General features: G+C 34.2%; 4 protein-coding genes across 4 annotated transcripts; 2 read left to right on the forward strand and 2 right to left on the reverse strand.

The window, feature by feature from the left end:
* On the forward strand, positions 1-4,259 carry LOC123923814 (26S proteasome regulatory subunit 6B homolog). The gene is made up of 6 exons (XM_045976548.1): positions 1-588; positions 1,075-1,305; positions 2,614-2,772; positions 2,958-3,110; positions 3,326-3,409; positions 3,876-4,259. Exons 1-6 carry the CDS (start codon positions 106-108, stop codon positions 4,008-4,010), a joined length of 1,245 nt encoding a protein of 414 aa, XP_045832504.1. The 5' UTR covers positions 1-105; the 3' UTR covers positions 4,011-4,259.
* Positions 4,260-5,673: 1,414 nt separating this feature from the next.
* On the forward strand, positions 5,674-7,986 carry LOC123923815 (protein MIS12 homolog). The gene is made up of 7 exons (XM_045976549.1): positions 5,674-5,882; positions 5,981-6,038; positions 6,154-6,279; positions 6,487-6,579; positions 6,668-6,797; positions 7,397-7,534; positions 7,625-7,986. The coding sequence occupies exons 1-7, from the start codon at positions 5,755-5,757 to the stop codon at positions 7,684-7,686; spliced, it is 735 nt and encodes a 244-aa protein (XP_045832505.1). The 5' UTR covers positions 5,674-5,754; the 3' UTR covers positions 7,687-7,986.
* A 492-nt stretch (positions 7,987-8,478) lies between these two features.
* On the reverse strand, positions 8,479-10,119 carry LOC123923816 (protein STRICTOSIDINE SYNTHASE-LIKE 12-like). Its single transcript, XM_045976550.1, has 3 exons — positions 9,821-10,119; positions 9,466-9,741; positions 8,479-9,072 (listed from the first exon to the last, which is right to left on the reverse strand). The coding sequence occupies exons 1-3, from the start codon at positions 10,069-10,071 to the stop codon at positions 8,577-8,579; spliced, it is 1,023 nt and encodes a 340-aa protein (XP_045832506.1). The 5' UTR covers positions 10,072-10,119; the 3' UTR covers positions 8,479-8,576.
* Positions 10,120-12,442: 2,323 nt separating this feature from the next.
* Positions 12,443-13,726, reverse strand: LOC123923817 (protein STRICTOSIDINE SYNTHASE-LIKE 12-like). Its single transcript, XM_045976551.1, has 3 exons — positions 13,474-13,726; positions 13,095-13,367; positions 12,443-12,988 (listed from the first exon to the last, which is right to left on the reverse strand). Exons 1-3 carry the CDS (start codon positions 13,710-13,712, stop codon positions 12,499-12,501), a joined length of 1,002 nt encoding a protein of 333 aa, XP_045832507.1. The 5' UTR covers positions 13,713-13,726; the 3' UTR covers positions 12,443-12,498.
* Between the last annotated feature and the right edge of the window lie 6,657 nt (positions 13,727-20,383).

A 20,383-nucleotide genomic window follows, 5' to 3' on the forward strand; every position in this document is an offset into this window, starting at 1 on the left:
ACTTGATCAAAAATTATTTAAACCTCTTCGTCAAAACAAAATTATTTAAATTAAACCCTATTCCCCAAATTCGTATTTTACTCTTACACCACCAAATCAACAACAATGGCGACGACGATGGTATTAGACCCAAAACCCTTATCGGAACCACCACCAACCCTTCCATCATCAAATTCCGATCACCACTACGGTGTTTCCGACGAAGATGACTTGTACACCGTCCTCAAATCACTGGAGCGAAAACACGAATTCATCGACATCCAAGTCGAGTACGTGAAAGACGAACACAAGAATCTGAAGCGAGAGAATCTCCGTGCTCAAGAAGAAGTTAATAGGATCAAATCGGTTCCTCTCATTATCGGTCAGTTCTTGGAGATGGTTGATGAGAACAACGGTATCGTTGGATCAACTTCTGGTTCCAATTACTATGTTCCGATTCTCAGTACTATCAATCGTGAACTTCTTAAACCTTCTGCTTCGGTCGCGCTTCATCGACATTCCAATGCTCTTGTTGATGTTCTTCCTCCTGAGGCTGATTCGAGTATCTCGCTTCTTAGTCAATCTGAGAAACCTGATGTCACTTATAGTGTTAGTTCACTGAACTCTCTCTGTTTATTTTTTAAGCTTAGCTTGGATTTGTGAGGTAACAAATAATCAAATGTAGTTTAATTTGTATGATAAATTATTGATTATAGGCTTTTTAGCACCGACTCTTCTGATTGAAAGCGTGTCTGGATTGGTTCTGACATGTCTGACACCAACAATAGCTACACATGTGATTATGTTCAATTAATTAATTTTCTCACAGTTTTACCGGTGTTGACATGTCGGTGTCTTGTCACGTCTGTGTAAGTGCTTTGTAGATTCTAGGGGTGTGTGGGGAAATCAGTCAAATCACATTGAAACTGAAAGTATAGGTCATTATGTATGGGTGGGAACTTAGAACTTTTAAAGAATGTGACGAGAGCTTACGATGAAAGTTATTATGTCTTTGCAGTCGAACTTCTGTTTAGTATTGTATGTACTGTTGTCGTCATAAACTGAATAATATGGTTTTAATTTTATTTTTTTTAGGATATTGGAGGATGTGATATCCAAAAACAGGAAATTCGTGAGGCTGTGGAGTTACCTCTCACACATCACGAGCTATACGCACAAATTGGTATTGATCCTCCTCGTGGTGTTTTGCTATATGGTCCTCCTGGAACTGGTAAAACAATGCTTGCCAAAGCTGTTGCTCATCATACCACTGCTTCCTTCATTAGGGTTGTGGGTTCTGAGTTTGTGCAGAAGTATCTTGGTGAGGTATGAATTTGTTATTTGTAGTTGAAGTGATGTTAACAATGTTTTAACTTTGCTGTCTTTGTTTGCTTTTGAAGAAGATTATGTGTTTCGGGTTCTTAAATTTTAAATATTATTGTGCTTTTTGTATTTGTATTTTGCTCCAAAAAGGTTTATCATATATATTTTATTGGAATTACTTTAAAGGAAATTTGTACTATTAACTGTTAAAAGAAAATTAGGATACAAAGTTGTAGCGCTTATATAAGTGATAAGAAATAAATTGAACAAAGTTAACTGATTATCTACATTTCTAAAAAAATATGAAAATATCAACATCTATGTTACTCAAGCTCTATTATCTAGGACTGCGAACTTGAAAAATCTTTTGACTCTTTCAAAACTCCGCAAGCTAGCTTGAAAATGTCTTTGCAAAGATAACTGGCTGATTAAGCTGCAAATTTTTCTGTATTCCAAAGGTTTGTGTAAAACTTTTGACTACCAGATTTACTTCGTATATATTTATACATGTTCATAAGCTTTGCATTTTATATGAAACAACCCTTTTAGTACCCACTGTTTCTTATTTTATGAAAAGTCAGCTATTAATATTTTCAAGTCTTGTTCTTTTGAAAAGCTGTCATCTCATCCATCATTGCCATTTTTCCATTGAGATTGCCCATAGCTTCTGTGATTTTTCATGGAACAAACTGTATAGATATTCGAGAGACGAGAACTTATGGTTACTACTTGACACATGACAGATTTTTGATGAACATGTGTTTTGAAATGGGTGAAGAGTACATGCTCAATCTCTTTTCCTAATACCTATAATCCTAATACCTATAGGATTATCACTATCTAAACAGAATTGGGAAGGTCTTTCTTTCATAAAACATCTAAGTACTTGTGGAGTCTGATTGGGTTTTGTTCTTTCCCTGCAATAGGCGAAAATCTGACATCTATAATTCTAATCTTCTTATTACAAGAACATATAGAATAACATACAAACAGATAGGAAAAACCAGTCATGTGCTTGGTAGCACCCGAATCAATGATCCATGGTGTAGTTTCCAAATTAGAGGGTAAAGTAGTAAGATTGCTATATGTTTTGGCAAGAGTACCACTAGGATTGCTAGACGTCAAATTGGACTTTTAACAATTTTAGGAGGTGATGAATTTGGTCCTCGCTGAAGCGGGCTCATTTCAGCCTAGTTTTTCCAACCGGATTTCATTAGCATGTTGTTTCCTGTCCATGATTATAATTTATAACTGCTACTTTTCCTGAAGCTTCACGGGAGTTTCTAATCTTCTCTGCTATTTATATTTCAGGGTCCACGAATGGTTCGAGATGTATTTCGTCTTGCAAAAGAGAATGCCCCTGCAATTATATTTATTGATGAGGTTGATGCGATAGCAACTGCTAGATATGATGCCCAAACTGGAGCTGACAGGGAAGTACAGCGTATCCTCATGGAACTTTTGAATCAGGTATCTCTAGGATTCTCACAGGTGCTGTGAATGTGTTGTGCCTTACTACGTATTGGGCTCTGCCGATCAAACTTGATTTAATTTCCTTATCTCTTAACCTATGACTCTTTGATTTGACAACACTTCTGCTCATGTTTTAAATATTTTCTGATGTTCTGGTTTAACCCCCCCTATTTTCTCTTCAGATGGATGGTTTTGACCAGACAGTGAATGTTAAAGTAATAATGGCAACCAATCGAGCAGATACTTTGGATCCTGCCCTCTTGCGTCCTGGAAGGCTTGATCGGAAAATTGAGTTTCCTTTGCCTGATAGACGCCAAAAGAGGCTTGTTTTTCAGGCAAGTTTGTTTTGCATTTCTGTGTTATTTCTATATATGCTATAATAATTAGGTGTCAGTGTCGCTATTCCATGTTTATAGTCAATAATAGGTCTTGTATATTTCACGAGTGAGAAATATGTTTTTTGCAAGCTTCAATGCCTTTATTTTGAACTAATCAATAGTTTATTTTCAGTTGTTTACTAGCCTAGTATTTGATGGTTAACTTGTAACAGGTTTGCACTGCCAAAATGAATTTGAGTGATGAGGTGGACCTGGAGGATTATGTTTCCCGTCCTGACAAAATTAGTGCGGCCGAGGTTTGTTCATATCTAATAATGCTCATGATTTATCGTTTAATGTAAACCATACTTTTCGTTAGTTTTAGGATTGTAGATGATTCACCTAACTATCAAAATATATTGTTTCTCACTTCCATCATTGATGTTTTAAACAAGTCTATTAATAACTTGCTCTGGGAGTGGGTTGGTAGCTTCTTTTCAGATATATAGTTCAATGGTAGTGGAAAATAAGCTGCTAGTTTTGATAGTTTCACTTAAACTGAAAACTGGTGTTATGCTGTGGAGGACTTGTTCTTATAAGCTTAAAATATTTGACTACGAATTAAAATATTGTTTGTCCTATAAAATTAGGAATTGTTAGATTGCTTTTAAGTAACTTTATGCGAGTAAATTTAAAAAGATAGCTTTGAGAAGGAAGACAACAGCCAAACCCTTTAGAAGATGCCTGCACTTATTATTTATTTGATGATTGTTGGTGCTGCAGATAACTGCTATTTGTCAAGAAGCGGGAATGCATGCTGTTCGTAAGAATAGATATGTCATACTGCCAAAGGACTTTGAGAAGGGTTATAGGACCAACGTGAAGAAGCCTGATACCGACTTTGAATTTTACAAGTGATGATGAGGTTTCCGAGCTTTTAGACTCTGGAAATCAAGTCTGCAAAATTTCAAATAAACATGCATGACTACTGCTCATCTGAAACTGATATCAAAATAGGAATTTTTATTTTGAAGGATCAAAACAGGGAATTTTTATGCTCAGGAGTAATTTTTACTGCGTACTGTTTTTAATTATACTTTTATTTTCATTCAAGTACAGCAATATACAAAAGTCAGATTGTAAATTGAATGGATTCTTTACCGACTTTGCCCAAAAACCAGACTTATGATGGGAACAATATTCTTTTTGGAATTGGGTGGTGTGGTTCACCAATTTAGGATCTCTGTTTTTTTCATTTCTGAAGTTTTGAAAGTTAACTTATTTTATTCATCAAAGTAGTTTCAATATAGGATGAGATATAATCAAAATCTTTGCGACTAATAAAAGCCAATGACGCTCTTGCTTACATGTGAGCAATATTGTTGGCTTGTTTTCTGGTAAAACTCTGATAAAATTTGTAGAGAAGCTTTACAAACATACATGATAGCACCAAATTCGGATTGGGGTTTGGGATTATTAGTTATTCCATCAATCACTAACTTACAATCTATGGACACACTAGAAAAATCCAAATTCCATAACTAAACTATTGCTTGCTTTAATTAATTTCCAAGCTTCAACTTCATAAGGTAGGGGGCTACTATGTGTCCCAATTGCTTGTGCCCCATAAAGTTGCCTTTGTTGTCTCAAACACATGCTAGCTTGCGCCACAACCATTATGGTCTTTAAAAGTTGTAGCATCCACATTACACTTGACAATTCCAAACTCTGGAGCTGTCCTTGAAATCTAGCCGTTGAATCGACACCCATCTAGTCTTGATGATCATGTTGTGAACGATTTGAAGATTGCCATTGATGCAAATAGTCCTACGCCAATTGTAGTGATACTAATGGTCAAAGCTCAACGTCCTTTCATTTTCAAATACGACAGAAAAACAATTACATATGTACCCAAAAAATATAAAAAACACATATGTAATGATTTGATTTTGTGACAACAACTCTCGTAATTTAAAGAATAAGAAAACTAAACATCCATTGTGTCTATCTTTCTATCTGTTATAGATCAAGGATGAGGTCCTTTCCAAATTTCTTGAGTCATCCTACATTGACAATGAACACATCTATCTGAGCAATTTACACATTTTTGTTGAAGTCACTGTCTTGTTGATAAGCAACCCCTTGCCATTCTCCAAAGAAACACCCTTAACCCCCAAATCTTCAACCAATTTCCTTCGGCTTAGAACATCATTTCAAAAATTGACACTGTAATTTGATTCTTGTATAAAAAAGGTTTTATACGGTTGGTGGAGATTAATCACTATTTACAATAAAGCTCTGTTTAATAAAAAATATGAATAAGTTAGCCAATTGAATTTGTAGTGTTTGATAAAATTAGCGGTTGAATTAGCTTATAAGAATTAAATAACATAAAAATATATGTTTAACTAATGTTTAATTTAAATTATTTTAAAGTAAAATAACAGAGGTAAAATTGAAAGAACAAATGATAAACTCTTTTTTTAAAAAAATCTGTTTTTATCATATAAAGTAAAAATTTATAAGCAATAAACTCAAAATTTGTCCTTATCCAAACAGAGCCTAGCTACACATGCAAATTAAATAAAAGCAGTGGGTGTGAAAAACGCATTTTGTTGTTTTGAAATTTGGGGAAAGTGAAGCAGATAACAATTTGGCGGGAATGGAAGGAAGCATGAGCGAAAGCGATGCGGTTTTCGAATCGCTGAATCTGAATCCTCAACTCTTCATCAACGAAATTATCAACACCGTCGATGATTGCTTCCTCGAAGCTTTCGATTTCTTCTTCCAGTAACCAACCAACAAACCCCTTTCTCTTCTTCTTTTTCTTCTTTCAAATTTCGTTGTTATGCAAATTCTATAGCGTAATTATGATGATTGTGTTTCAGGGAAGCATCCACAAAGCTCAACGCTGAATCTACTCAAAGATCTCAACGTCTCAGACAGGTTTTTCTCCTTAATTGAAATTGCTTAATTTAATTTAATCTAATTTGGGCAATTAGCGATTACTGTGATGAAAATTGCTTAATTATTTATTTATTTGTTTTTTTATTTTTGGAAGGGTGTTGATTGCATTCGTGAAAAAGTTCAATCTGTTTTGGATCAAAAGCTTGCTGTTTGGGAAAAATACTGCCTTTATCACTGTTTTTCGCTTCCTGAAGGTTTTCAGTTGCCAAACACACTCAATGTATGTCCTGTTTAAATTGCGGTTGTGATAATTGTCGAGAGTAATGGTCAAATGCAGCCAATTTGGCCTCAATCATATCTGCATCACAGTTGCATAGATATCAGAAACCCTAATTTTGCGGTCCAAATCATGCGATCGCATACTTTTATTTAAAACGTTGTTCCTTAGTGTAATTTTTTGTTTAAAGAAAAGTGTACTTTCTTTTAGGATGAATCAAATGGGAATGATATTGTTCCTGATGCTACTTCTGATCACGAACTAGATGCTCAGTTAGAATCGTTGAGGAAAAAACTAGCTGAGGTAAAAAAAAAGTGAAATTCTTCATTTTGTAGATAGTAGAATTGATTGTTTCTCATTTAATTTATCCTGGTAATGAATCTGCTGTCAGGTTGGGAAAGAGTCTGAAATGCTGAGTCAAGAAATTCATGCATTAGAGAGGCCGTCTTCTCACAATGCTCGGTATATCAACGAGGCAGTACAATTATTTGAGCAAAACTCGTACACTGAGTTGTTTCAGGGTAATTTAGAAGTTTCTTTTAATCATATTTTTGTTCATGTTTTGACGATTCCCATATAAGTTCATGAGCTACTCAGAACTAGTTTTGATACAGTCTGTATTTGTGATTTCTATTTTAATCAAGCCTGGGATGCTCCATTTTTATTCTTGTTTGTATGTATTATACTGTAAGTATTACCACATATGTACTGTTTTTCTCATGCAGTTTGATGATCCAAAAGAACATTGAATTATTTGATAACAGTTTTATTTTTTGTCTTTCAAAAACACAGCCATCAATGTAAGAAACTAGTATCTTAGAATATTTTAGCAAATAATGAACATTCTTACATTCAACACAATCTGTCTTTTGATTGTGTTTTATACTTCTTATAATGCCTTTCATGTATATACTGTGAAAGGGGCCAACACTATAGGTACCACAGGTCAGGATGTTAATACTGTGTGAACCTTAGTATGGGAGAAATGAAATGTCAACATTTTACCGGAGCTCTGCATTAACATTATTTTTATCAAATTTATTAACAAGTTATTAGCTAATAATATATTTGAGCTTGTAAGTCGGTAGATCTTTACACATTTATGATTATGGTCCTGTAGAGATTATGGCAACCGCCTCAGAACTTCGATTGAAGATGGGAAAGCTAAACACCAACATGATTGAAGAGACCAGAAAAATGGAAGCAAAAAGGATTGACAACAATAAAATGGATATTTCTGCTATATATGCTGCCAAAGGTACCCAAAATATCATTCATTGTTCTGCAACTTGAATTCATTTTCACAGGTTGGTCTCCGTAGTTCTGATTTGAACAATTCTGGTTGCAGGCCTCTCAAATACGAAATTAGAATATCTTCAAGAATTTGTAACTCTTATGAAGAGTACGTGAGCTTGTATGTATTTTTCATCAACCCAGTTGGACTTATGCTTGGTGTACCTGTAATTGTTTATTCATAGTCTATTAGTTAGAATCTGCCTATCCTATGCTGAAATTAATGGATTTAAATTATTTGTAGTCTTTGGCAATTATATTAGAAGTTTGTAAGTGACAGGCACCTAAACTATCTGTAGTTTTACGCAATTTTATTAGGAGTTCGTAAGTGACAGGCACCGAAGTGAACTTCCTGACAGGTTACAGGGAAATACTTGTTTTTTTATTTTTATTAATATAAATATTTTTTTTCTGTCATTGGCCTAGTGGGCAACACACACACACACACACGAGGAGGGGGAAGTGTGGAGACCTGAGAATGAGATCGAACCCTGAAACCCGCATAAAATGTCTTCACAGTCATTCAATTGATGTTTGAAGATAATCTTACTTATTAATACTTCATTCACGGATATTGATGTTAGAAAATAATTTTACTGGTTTTCATGTGAGCCTTGCAGAGTTATGGTAAGTAGGCATTCATTTCAAATGTATAGTACTTGGCTGTTGCCTTTAGAGAGTGGAGGATCACTTGGGCTAGCTAACATCTTTTGTCATTTGAAGTTAGATGTTACATATTTGTGGCCTTTTAATGTCTTTGGCATTTACACATTTTAGAGCTTATACCTACAGAAGTTTCATTACTTAACATTCTGTTAGAAGTTATTTCTTGAGGATTTACTTGTCTATTTTGTCAGAATAATTTCTTGAGGACTTGGTTGTTTGTAATGTTAGACTATGTAAACAGTGATCAGAAGACAATATAATAGGATCAATAATCTTCTTTATTTAGACCCCATGTATTATTTTTTTTATAGCCATACAAAGATAGCAGTGATGAAAAAACCCTAGGGAGTAAAAATGGTAGCATAAGAAGCAAGTAGAGAGCCACCATAGAGTGTTCCATTGTACTCTTGAACCTCACTAGCTGCTTCGGCACCATACTCTTCAGCAAGGGATACAATTTGTAAAACTAAACCATTCTCAGTCACTCTAACACCTGTAGGCAAAGTAGAACATCCTGGAGATCTTGGTGAGCCAAAAAAACTATTCACTGAAATCCAAAATTGGCCTCTTGAATTCCTCTTGATGTTATCTGGCCTTCCAGCAAGTTGCATGAATAATTCTGATGAATTTGCTCTTGGTCCTTTTAACCACACTCTCTGAATTCTATTTGTTAGATATTCACTAACAAGTACAAATGAGCCATTTATGCTTACAGCCACCCCAGATGGTATTGTAAGATTGCTTAGCAACACTGTTGTTTGGTTGGTGCTTGGATCATATCTCAACAGGCTTCCTGAATTATCTGCACTGCCACTGCTTACCACTTTCTGGAAATCTCTGTAAAAAATCAAGTAACATGCATATTTGTTAATTGCATACACTAATAGAATGTGCTACGGCCTCGACGATTTTGAAGTCAAACAAATATTTAAGGGTCATACATCATGCTAACTAGTGTCCCAAGGACACTGGTTAAGGAAACAAAAAAAGAATTTTTTGTAAAAAGAGCATTTTTTATATTTTTGATATATTGAGGTGTGTTTGGTAGAGTTTATTTGAACTTGTTTTTATGATATAACCACTTCAGAAGATTTATGAAAATAGCTTGTCACATGTTTACTAGTTTTTTCAGGTTATTTCAATTTTCAATAGTCTTTTCTGAATACATGTTATAAGCTGATATCTTATGAGAAGAATTGGCATTTAGGTGCAAAGACAAACTAGTCTTACTTGAGCTGGTAAGTAGTGCTAGCTATGGTATAATAAACGATTCCAGTGTCTGGGTCTACATCCAAACCATCAGCAAATCTAGTAGAATTGCCTTGTGCAGGTGCAGTTAATTGGGTTACATTCCCACCACCATTGGGACCAATCTTAACAAGTCCAAAATAAGCATCAGCTGCATACAAATCGCCTGTCTGATGATTGAATCCCAATCCTAAAGGCCTTCCACATATTGCTTGAACTACTGAGAAATCAGCTAGTCCATCACAGATTGTTCTGTTCCTGAACATGAAAAAGAGAAGTGTAAATGGTCACTTGATTCATGTTAGGCTAATAGTTAATGAATGATTTATATGTTTACCTGTTGGGAGTAGTGTAAGCATATTCCTTGAAGCCTTCACTTGGACCAACATATTTGAAAATTCTTCCATCAGAAGAACTAACATAAGGCCCTCCACCATTTCTATCAAATGCTAGTGCCTCAGGTCCTGTCAGTGGTGCTGGTAGCTGAAGCTTGTTCAGTAATACAGCTACTGATGATGGTGAACACAGTAGAAACATAGCAAGAATGGCAGTGACAATCATCACCATAGTATTATTGATGTTCAACATGTTTATTGCAAATAACTAGTTAATTTGATTTTTTGATGTAAGGTGTGTAAATCCTAAGAACTGAGTAATGTATTTATAGGCTTATTGGCATCATGCCATGCATGCAGTGCAATAGGTGGAAAATGTGATGCCAACTCATCATTGATTAACATCTTGAAAGGAACACGGAACTTAAGCAACACTTCCCTGTCATAAGCAAAAGTTTCATAGCTTGTTAGAGGCTGCTTAGAGCAACCTAACTTTTATTGTTTGTTTTGAAAAATAAAAGAAAATTAAACTTAAATTTCACATGTTATGGCAAACAAAACAATGCACGCCAAATCCATAAGATTTGTGAGGTTACCATGATCACCTCGACAAAACTAGCATTTCCTGGCAACCAGACAATTGTTTGTTACAAGATTTGATTGGTTTAACAATAATGTGTTTCTGAATAAAGCATAACATGTGAAGACTAGAATTAACATGTGAATTTGTTACTCGTGAAAACTCATCTTCAATTATGAAATCAATGCAAAAAGGATTGGTAACAGTATGCTAGATCTTGTGTTGCAAGATTGGTGCAAAAATTTGAACAAAAAGATGAATAATAATGTTATGATTGCACAGATAAATTTTAAAGCGTGTGTGGACACACTAAACTTTAACTTTATTCACCCCCTCCGGTTTATGTAAACTTGATGCAAATGAGTAAATTCGTGAATCTCTTTCAGAATTACACATTCATCGTTAAATAATATTTTACAGAATAAAGTTCCCTCAATTATTGTCGTGCACTAGAGAAAATAATAAATGACTTGCATATATTTTCGAAAGAATTGTGGCTTATGAAACAACCACATTCATGGTGATTTTATACCTCTATAGTGTCCACATTTATTTATAGAAAAACTCATGAGAATAGTAGGGCCGACAATAAATCGAGCCAACTCAAACAAAGTTTGAAACTTGACTCGATGATTAATTCGTTGAACTTAGTTCATGAACTAAATGAGTTGAATTTGAAGTGAAAATTATGTTCGTTAACTATGAGTTGAACTTGAACTATATATGGCTCAAGAGTCAAGAGATAATCCACTATCAATATCTCAAAAGAGAAACTCAATTTTTATAAATTTCAATATGCAAATACAAGAAGGAAATGACCATTAGTAATCCTAAAGGCCATAATACAGTTGAAATAATTGTAGTAATTATTACATCAATAAAAACACAAATGGTAAAAATATAAATTGTCAAACATAGTGGCTTATAGTCAATGGTAGGGTGGTGCAATGAACAAACTATCATGCTTAGGGTGGTGGCAATAGAAAGGCTAAATTGTACTTTTGGTCTCCTAACTTTCACAAACTTGCGATTTTGGCCCCTTAACTTTTAAAATGACACTTTTGGCCCCATAATTTTCACAAACTTGCGATCTTGACCCCTAACTTAAACCCATTTTGTAAAAGTGATTTTAACCAAGTTAAAGCACATGTGGCAAGTGATTCACATACCACGTCAATATGTCTTGCCACATGGACAATGACTCACATGTCATGTCAACAATGACTTGCCATATAAGGAAGCAAAAAGGATCGACAACAATAGTTAAAATGGATATTTCTGCTATATATATGCTGCCAAAGGTACCCAAAATATCATTCATTGTTCTGCAACATGAACATTTCACAGGTTGATCTCCATAGTTCTGAGTTGAACATTTCTGGTTGCAGTCCTAATTTTGTAACTGTATATTCATAGTCTATTAGACTAGTGGCCAACACATACTCAAACACACACTTGGAGGAGGAAGTTTCGTGACCTGAGATTGAACCCGGACAATCACATAAAATATTCTCAGTCAAACTCAAATTTCATTGTCAGCTGAGTTTACTAGGTTGTGACAAAGCCTGGATTGTGATAAAGCTATTTTTACATTGCTAAAATTTGATGAGATTTCTACTTAAAAGGTGGATTTGTAAATAGAAAGCCATACGTAAAACATTAGCAGATGTTAAGGAATAGTTATTAATTCTTGATGTGAGCGTTGCAGAGTTATGGTAAGTAACCATTCATTTCAAATGTATGTAGTTGGCTGTTGCCTTTAGAAATTGTCATTTGGAGTTAGATGTTACATATTTGTGGCCTTTTAATGTCTTTGGCATTTACACATTTTAGAGCTTATGCCTACAGAAGTTTCATTACTTAAACATTCTGTTAGAATTAATTTCTTGAGGATCAAGTTGTCTATTTTGTCGGAAAATTGTGCTGCCTTTAACCGTAATTCATGAGTTTTAGTTAGAATAATTTCTTGAAAACTTGGTTGTCAATAATGTTAATCTATGTAAATAGTGATCAGTAGAGATATAATATGATCAATAATCTTCTTTAAATTGATGTATTTTTTTTTTATGGCCATACAAAGGTAGCAATGAGTACAAAACTCTAAGGAGTAAAAATGGTAGCATAAGAAGCAAGCAGGGAGCCACTATAGAGTGTTCCATTATACTCTTGAACCTCACTAGCTGCATCAGTACCATACTCAGATGCAAGAGACACAACCTGTAAAATTAAACCATTCTCCGTCACTCTGACTCCGGCAGGCAAAATCGAACGCCTTGGAGATCTTGGTGACCCAATAAAACTATTCACTGAAATCCAAAACTGTCCTCTTGAATTTCTCTTGATGTTATCTGGTCTTCCAAGAAGTAGCATGAATAGTTCTGACGAATTCGCTCTTGGTCCTTTCAGCCACACTCTTTGAATTCTGTTTGCCAGATATTCACCAACAAGAACAAATGAGCCGTCTCTGCTAACTGCTACACCAGATGGCACTGCAAGATTACTTAACAACACCGTCGTTTGGTTGGTGCTTGGATCATATTTCAGCAGGCTTCCTGAATTATCTCCGCTGTTTAGCAATGTCTGGAAATCTCTACAAAAAATCAAGTGACGTGCACAATTATTACTGTAATGAAGAAATTGGCATTTAGGCGCAAAAGACAGCATTGTAATTTGTAAGTAGAAAAAACTATGCTTACTTGAGCTGGAAGTTAGTGCTAGCTTCGGTAAAATAAACCATTCCAGTGTCAGGATCTACATCCAAACCATTAGTAAACCTAGTAGAATTGCCTTGTGCAGGTCCAACTAATTGAGTTACATTGCCTCCATCAGGAGAAACCTTAACAAGTCCAAAATAAGCATCGGCTACATACAAATCGCCTGTCTGATGATTGAAACCCAATCCTAAAGGTCGTCCACATGTTGCCTGGACTGCTGAGAAGTCTGCTAGCCCATCACAGACTGTCTTGTTCCTGGAGAAAAATAATTTCTCATGATAAGATGACAGTATTGTAATTACAAGTGAAAACTCATAATAAGCTAACGAAGTTGATGAATTCAATGATTTATAATATTTACCTGTTTAGAGAAGTGGAAGCATATTCTTTGAATCCTTCATTTGGACCAACATATTTGAAAATTCTTCCATCCGAGGAACTAACATATGGTCCTCCGTTGTTTCTATCGAATGCAAGTGACTCCGGTCCAGTCACTGGTGATGGTAGCTGAAGCTTGTTCAGTAATATAGCTCCTGAGGGAGAGCACAAGAGGAAGATCAGAAGAGTTGCTGTGATCACCACCATAGCCATATTCAACATGATTGATTGCAAATAACAAGTTTAATGATCCTAACTAAGAACTCAGCAATGTATTTATAGGCATATTGGTACGATGCTATGCATGCAGTGCAATGGTTGGAAAATGTGATGCCAACTAATCATTAATGTTAACTTTGTGAAAAGAACACGCTAATTAAGCAACACTTCCTCTGTCATAAGAAACGTTCATAGTTTGTTACAAGTTTTGATTAATTTAATGATTGTGTTTTTGTGAACAAAGCATAACATGTGAAACCTATAGAAGTATAATAAGAAAAAGAAATGGTCGGTTTTGTGAACAAAGCATAACATGTGAAACTATGGAATGGAAGTATATCTCGTGTAGTGTAACGCATGAAAACCCATCTTCTTCAAATTTAATGTACTAATGTGTACTCAATATTGTGAACTGATATTTTTTCCTACTGTGTGAAAGCACGGATTTGGATTTCCCAAAGTTAACTGATGTGAGGTGGGCCGTCCGATCTCTGATCGGTGGTTGAAATTGTTTTATTTTATAAATATGTGTTTGTTATCTGGATCGTCTAATCTCAAATTAACTATCGAGATTTATCACAGCTTGCTACTGCGTGACAATGTTACTGCAGTGAATATGTATCCGTGTATATGGGTCAGCCCATCTCATTTAACCCGCCCGCATAAACCTGCACTTTAAACGAGTCGGGCTAGCTCGTCAGCAAATTAAAACGGGTTATGATAAGTTGGCCCGAATCCGGTTCGCGTTAACTCACGGATTAAACACTTCAACTAGAGCTGTTAAAATGGGTCGGTGATCAGTGTATTTTGGCACATATTTTATGGCTTTGTACTTTGACATATTGGAAGCTTTTCTAGCCTAATATTAACTTTTTACCATGTTTCTAAACTTTGAGTCATAATTGAGCTCTAATCAGTGGCGACTCCAGGAATAATATTAAGCCTGAGCACAATGTTAACCGCAAAGCACAAATATTTATTGGTTTAAGGTTTTTGGATCGGAGTTCAACCAGATCAGACCGTTTTTAACTATATATATACTGAAATTATAATCAAAGTAATTAATTTTAAGATTTAATCTAAATATTTGATTCATAATAACTATACAAGTAAAAGTCATAAACTCCCCACAATCCTACATATGAAAGAAAGTAGAATTACAACATATTTGAGATTAACACAAAAGCAATCAAACATATTTTTTTAGTATTTTGTGTTATATATAAGCATTAGTAAAAAATTAAAATCAAAGAAAAACAATTATAATACATTTTTTTACTAGTTTTACTATATATAAAAAGGAAACCAAATTGATATTTTTAGTATTTTTGGTAAAGAAAACAAAGAAATAAATATATTTTTGGAATTTTTAATAATGTTTATAAACAAATAAAATAAAATAAAATAAAAAAACAAAAGGGTAAAAATTAAAGGGGGGTATCTGGGAGTTGAACCCAGACTCTCTTAAATACTCAACCATATGCAGGACCACCAAGCCAACGCGCACCATCCCCAAAACCTCAAAAATCGTTTTTTTCATTCTTGCACAAAAACCTCTAATGTATTTCTTTGATTAATTTTCGGATTTAATTTCATGTTGATCCTTCTCAGTTCGCAGGTCATAACTTGAGCTACGAGTATTAGATTGAGGTGTGCGAATATGCGTTGGAAAGATAAGAGAAAGAGCTACAACTTTCATGTTAAGGCCAGAACCCAGTTCGGAGGGAAAAACAGTCAAATATTTACGTTTATGTTCCAGACTTTATGAAAATAATGTAATTTCGGGTCAAACTTATGTTTTTCGACCCGTAGCTTTTTAAGCCCAATTTTCTCTGAGTACTTAAGCAAAAATACAGCTAGGGTTTCATTCATTCAGTCTTCACGCAAAAAATAGAAAAGAGGCTGCTTCTTGTCAGTCATGGAGAACTAAAACTCTAGATCAATCAATTGACGAAGGGTACTTTATACGGATTCTTGAGGTTCTATTTTAATGTCAAATTTGTTTTATGTTTTATCTTTTTCTTTATCAATTTCATATTAATTCTTGTGCGAATCGATTTGTCTTATGATGCTTAATCATATGTAGTTTCGTTTTGTGCAATTCATTGATAGTTTGCTTAACTGATTTATCGCTTGTTTAGGTTAGTTGAGTAGAAATTGATAAAGTCTATGATGCTTAATTATAGGTTTGATCAAATTCGGATTTAGATTAATTATGTTATAGACGCTTGTTCTACCATGGTTAATTGAACTTTTTGATGCTTAATCAATAGGATTCAAATAGAAGTTACTCGATGCTTGTTCGGTTAGTTTCTATCAAACAAGAATAAATTTATAGAACGAATGATCTTTTGAAACCTGTGATAGAAATCCAAAAGAAGTACCTGAAGCTAATGGATTGATTGTCTTCTCATTACTTGCAATTCTTCTGCGAACCAACCTAAACCCTCATTAAATTGTGTTATTCATCATTCTTATTTTGCTAATAATCAAATTAGAGGTCCTTGTGAGACGACCGAGGTTTAACTACCTTGTTACTACGTTTTATATTTTGAATTATTTTGACCGCGTATGACAGCGATCAAATTGGCGCCGTTGTCGGGGATCTCTGATTAAATATCTAAAATACAATACCACCTAAAATCTCTAAAAATCAAACAAATCGTTTTTTTCATTCTTGCACAAAAACCTCTAATGTATTTCTTTGATTAATTTTCGGATTTAATTTCATGTTGATCCTTCTCAGTCCGCAGGTCATAACTTGAGCTACGAGTATCGGATTGAGCTGTGCGAATATGCGTTGGAAAGATAAGAGAAAGCGCTACAACTTTCATGTTAAGGCCAGAACCCAGTTCGGAGCGCAAAACAGTCAAATATTTACGTTTATGTTCCAGACTTTATGAAAATAATGTAATTTCGGGTCAAACTTATGTTTTTCAACCCGTAGATTTTTAAGCCCAATTTTCTCTGAGTACTTAAGCAAAAATACAGCTAGGGTTTCATTCATTCAGTCTTCACGAAAAAAATAGAAAAGAGGCTGCTTCTTGTCAGTCATGGAGAACTAAAACTCTAGATCAATCAATTGACGAATGGTACTTTATACGGATTCTTGAGGTTCTATTTTAATGTCAAATTCGTTTTATGTTTTATCTTTTTCTTTATCAATTTCATATTAATTCTTGTGCGAATCGATTTGCCTTATGATGCTTAATCATATGTAGTTTCGTTTTGTGCAATCCATTGATAGTTTGCATAACTGATTTATCGCTTGTATAGGTTAGTTGAGTAGAAATTGATAAAGTCTATGATGCTTAATTATAGGTTTTATCAAATTCGGATTTAGATTAATTATGTTATAGACGCTTGTTCTACCATGGTTAATTGAACCTTTTGATGCTTAATCAACAAGATTCGAATAGAAGTTACTCGATGCTTGTTCGGTTAGTTTCTATCAAACAAGAATAAATTTATAGAACGAATGATCTTTTGAAACCTGTGATAGAAATCCAAAAGAAGTACCTGAAGCTAATGGATTGATTGCCTTCTCATTACTTGCAATTCTTCTGCGAACCAACCTAAACCCCCATTAAATTGTGTTATTCATCATTCTTATTTTGCTAATAATCAAATAAGAGGTCCTTGTGAGACGACCGAGGTTTAACTACCTTGTTACTACGTTTTATATTTTGAATTATTTTGACCGCATACGACAGCGATCAAATTGGCACCGTTGCCGGGGATCTCTGATTAGAATTGGTAAAATTAAGAATCAACTAACATCACTAACATTTGTTTTGAGTTTTTGCTGTGTTACAGGTTCTGACGTTGAATTTTGCATTGAAGCTGAAAAAAATAATCTGTTTTCGGTCAACTGCTCTGATTGGCCCGAAATTTGGTCACAAAATTAGAAACAAATCGAGGAATAATACTTTTGTATCAAAGATACAAAACTGCAGGCTAAAAATCCGAAATTCCTTTGTTTAGACCACTTGTTTTTTTTTTTTTTGAATTTTCCATATATTTAAAAAAATCCGAAAAAATTATATTTAGATTAATCAAAGAAATACATTAGAGCTCAATTATGACCCAAAGTTTAGAAACATGGTAAAAAGTTAATATTAGGCTAGAAAAGCTTCCAATATGTCAAAGTACAAAGCCATAAAATATGTGCCAAAATGCACTGATCAGTCGGGCTATCAGACCGACCCATTACCATGTATTTTAAAATGGGTCAGGCCTTGAAAAAGTACCAAAAAAACGATCGGGGCTATATTTTCCATGGGTCGCCCACCTAAAAATATTGATTAAATATTTTTTTTTGTTAAATAAAATTTTTAAAAATTAGTTTTATTTAGGCCAATCAGTTTTATAAAAGAAAGGCCAAAATCAAGTACCCTAAGCTTAACCGACCCTCTCAAATTTTGTAGTATTTATTAATTTGTCTAATATGAATGTACTTTTATTGACCATTAAATCTCTTTTTTAAAATATAAAAAAATATGAAAATTAGTCTGGCCGTCTCATCAGGCCATATAGCCATTTGCTAATCGAGTCGGTCACAGGTTAACAACCCATGAAGTTTAATGGGCCGACCCACTTAAGCCCCTTTTTATGTCCTGGTCCCATGTGCCAAGGCGGGCCAGGTCGGCCCCCCTGACAGCTCTAGGTTCAACCCACACGGGAAAAATATAAACGGACAAAAAAAAAAGGCCTTGTGCTGGTAGTGGATGAAACAGGTTGGCCCACAGACCTTGGCACGTATACCCAACTCTATAAAGAATCAGTAAGTTCATGTAACTGATCTTAATTATTGATCAAATATCGACTTATTTTAACTAAATTTTGTTTATATTTGAGACCAAAGAAATACAATTCTCTCCCTCCACGAATTTCATGAATGCCGACCGATGGAACTTTTCTATAAGTGCACAGAATCGCTTTCAAGTAATAAAGTGACAAGTTATTGTCTCCACAGGGATTGTGCCAAAATTACTAATTTCGATTAGGAATTTAGAAAATAAGTGTTTTGCATTCGCTTTGTTTGTTTGATAGAGTTTGACTGATAAAAGTAAATAACAATTAAAGTAAATGACAGAGGATTCAAAGACAATTAAAATAGATAAGTGTGGGAGTAGACACACGAGGTGATTAAGTGTTTTGAATCTCTCCCTTATTTCTGTTTGGTAACTGGCGTTATACTTTTCTTCATTACTAGTTATAATTTATCGGATTAATTTCTATTAAAATAAGTCTAGTATTACTATTCTTATTTCTATTGCAATATGAATTAAGTCTAATCAACGTTTTGATAGGTTTACCCTTGCTTTTATAGTACATCACCTTTAACGGGTTCAGCCTCTAAAGAGTGTGTCCTAACCTTTAGAAGTTCAATGTTTGACAAGTTCTCTACCTCCGATTGATTTACCTAATCATTGCAGAATGTAACTACGTGAGATTCTTAATCCTGCCCCCTTCCTCACATATTGAATTTAATGGTCTCATTATTGGTCGGTTGAATTGTCTTTAGTTTCGTGTCTATTAGTCCGTTGTCACGGGATCAGCTAATTCCTATGGGTTTGTTCTATAATGTGATCAAGATTAAGAACAAATAATTAAAGCAAGACAATTATAGAAGATAACTGAATAACAATCGAATATAAACTTTTTCGAACCAGAATTACATGTCTCAAGCATTCATAAGGGTGTTAATCTACTCGACCTAACCTAGGAAAATAAAATTACAAAGACAAATAAAAGAAAGGAACCTTGTTGCCTCGAAGTTCCTTGACCCTTCTTGCCTCCTCCTTAGAGTTCTCGTAACTCTACTTGAATATTGGAGTAGCTCTCAATATTTCTTAATATTTTGGAATTAATAATTGTGAAGGATGAGAGCTCTATTTATAGTTTTTCAATTGGATTTGGGCTTTTTCTTGCGCTCCATCGTGTCCATCATGACCAAGATACTGTTCAGAATCGTCTCATCATGGTTACGATGGATCATATTGTGGTACGATGGAAAGATTTGTTGCAGATATTCTTCATTTTAAACCGTCTTTCATCGTGTCTCGTTGGATCTCATCGTGGGTACGAGGTGCGCGCATTTTATTACGTTTTTGCCATTTTTTATGTTTTTTTTCACTTTTCTTGTTTCTTGGCCAAATAACTTCATTTTTCTAGGTATTTGCTTGTTTTTTGTCTTCGATTGCTATTAAAGTTAAAACTACCCTAAAATGATACTAAAAATATCATATAATTGACTGTCGACAAATGTTTTATCAATATATCTTACGTGAATTTCGGGGTCGTGACATAAAACATTTTTTGTTGCTATCTACGTTGTTTAAATTGCATATTTTTCTATTCCTGTTTGGTTTTTTTGTTATAAAGATGTTATTTTTGTTCGTATTTTTTTTTTGGATTAATATAAATATATTTTCATTAGAATAAAATTACATAGAAAGGTTGTAGAAGATTTTGAATATTATTAAAATTAATTGATGAGGTAAAATTAATAAACCGAAAGGTAAAATAATTTGTGTTGTATCTATAAGTTTTCAAGTCTTACTTGGACATTGATATTTTATTTTTTTATATGTTTTCATGGAGAAAACTCTCCTAAAATATTTATGCGAAGAATACTCTCAAAGTTCTTGTTGTATTTTATTCATCATGAT

Source organism: Trifolium pratense, linkage group LG4, assembly GCF_020283565.1.
Source record: "Trifolium pratense cultivar HEN17-A07 linkage group LG4, ARS_RC_1.1, whole genome shotgun sequence".
NCBI classification, from domain to species: domain Eukaryota; kingdom Viridiplantae; phylum Streptophyta; class Magnoliopsida; order Fabales; family Fabaceae; genus Trifolium; species Trifolium pratense.

Bases quoted from the DNA above. Each gene is read 5' to 3' on its own strand.
- LOC123923816 (XM_045976550.1), bottom strand. From the start codon at position 10,071: ATGTTGAACATCAATAATACTATGGTGATGATTGTCACTGCCATTCTT. The intron at 9,742-9,820 runs GTAAACATATAA...TTTCATGTTCAG, and splicing joins GCTTACACTACTCCCAACAG to GAACAGAACAATCTGTGATG. The intron at 9,073-9,465 runs GTAAGACTAGTT...GATTTTTTACAG, and splicing joins AGCACTACTTACCAGCTCAA to AGATTTCCAGAAAGTGGTAA.
- LOC123923817 (XM_045976551.1), bottom strand. From the start codon at position 13,712: ATGTTGAATATGGCTATGGTGGTGATCACAGCAACTCTTCTGATCTTC. The intron at 13,368-13,473 runs GTAAATATTATA...ATTTTTCTCCAG, and splicing joins GCTTCCACTTCTCTAAACAG to GAACAAGACAGTCTGTGATG. The intron at 12,989-13,094 runs GTAAGCATAGTT...GATTTTTTGTAG, and splicing joins AGCACTAACTTCCAGCTCAA to AGATTTCCAGACATTGCTAA.
- LOC123923815 (XM_045976549.1), top strand. From the start codon at position 5,755: ATGGAAGGAAGCATGAGCGAAAGCGATGCGGTTTTCGAATCGCTGAAT. The intron at 6,039-6,153 runs GTTTTTCTCCTT...TATTTTTGGAAG, and splicing joins GATCTCAACGTCTCAGACAG to GGTGTTGATTGCATTCGTGA. The intron at 6,280-6,486 runs GTATGTCCTGTT...ACTTTCTTTTAG, and splicing joins AGTTGCCAAACACACTCAAT to GATGAATCAAATGGGAATGA.
- LOC123923814 (XM_045976548.1), top strand. From the start codon at position 106: ATGGCGACGACGATGGTATTAGACCCAAAACCCTTATCGGAACCACCA. The intron at 1,306-2,613 runs GTATGAATTTGT...TTTATATTTCAG, and splicing joins TGCAGAAGTATCTTGGTGAG to GGTCCACGAATGGTTCGAGA. The intron at 3,111-3,325 runs GCAAGTTTGTTT...AACTTGTAACAG, and splicing joins AAAAGAGGCTTGTTTTTCAG to GTTTGCACTGCCAAAATGAA.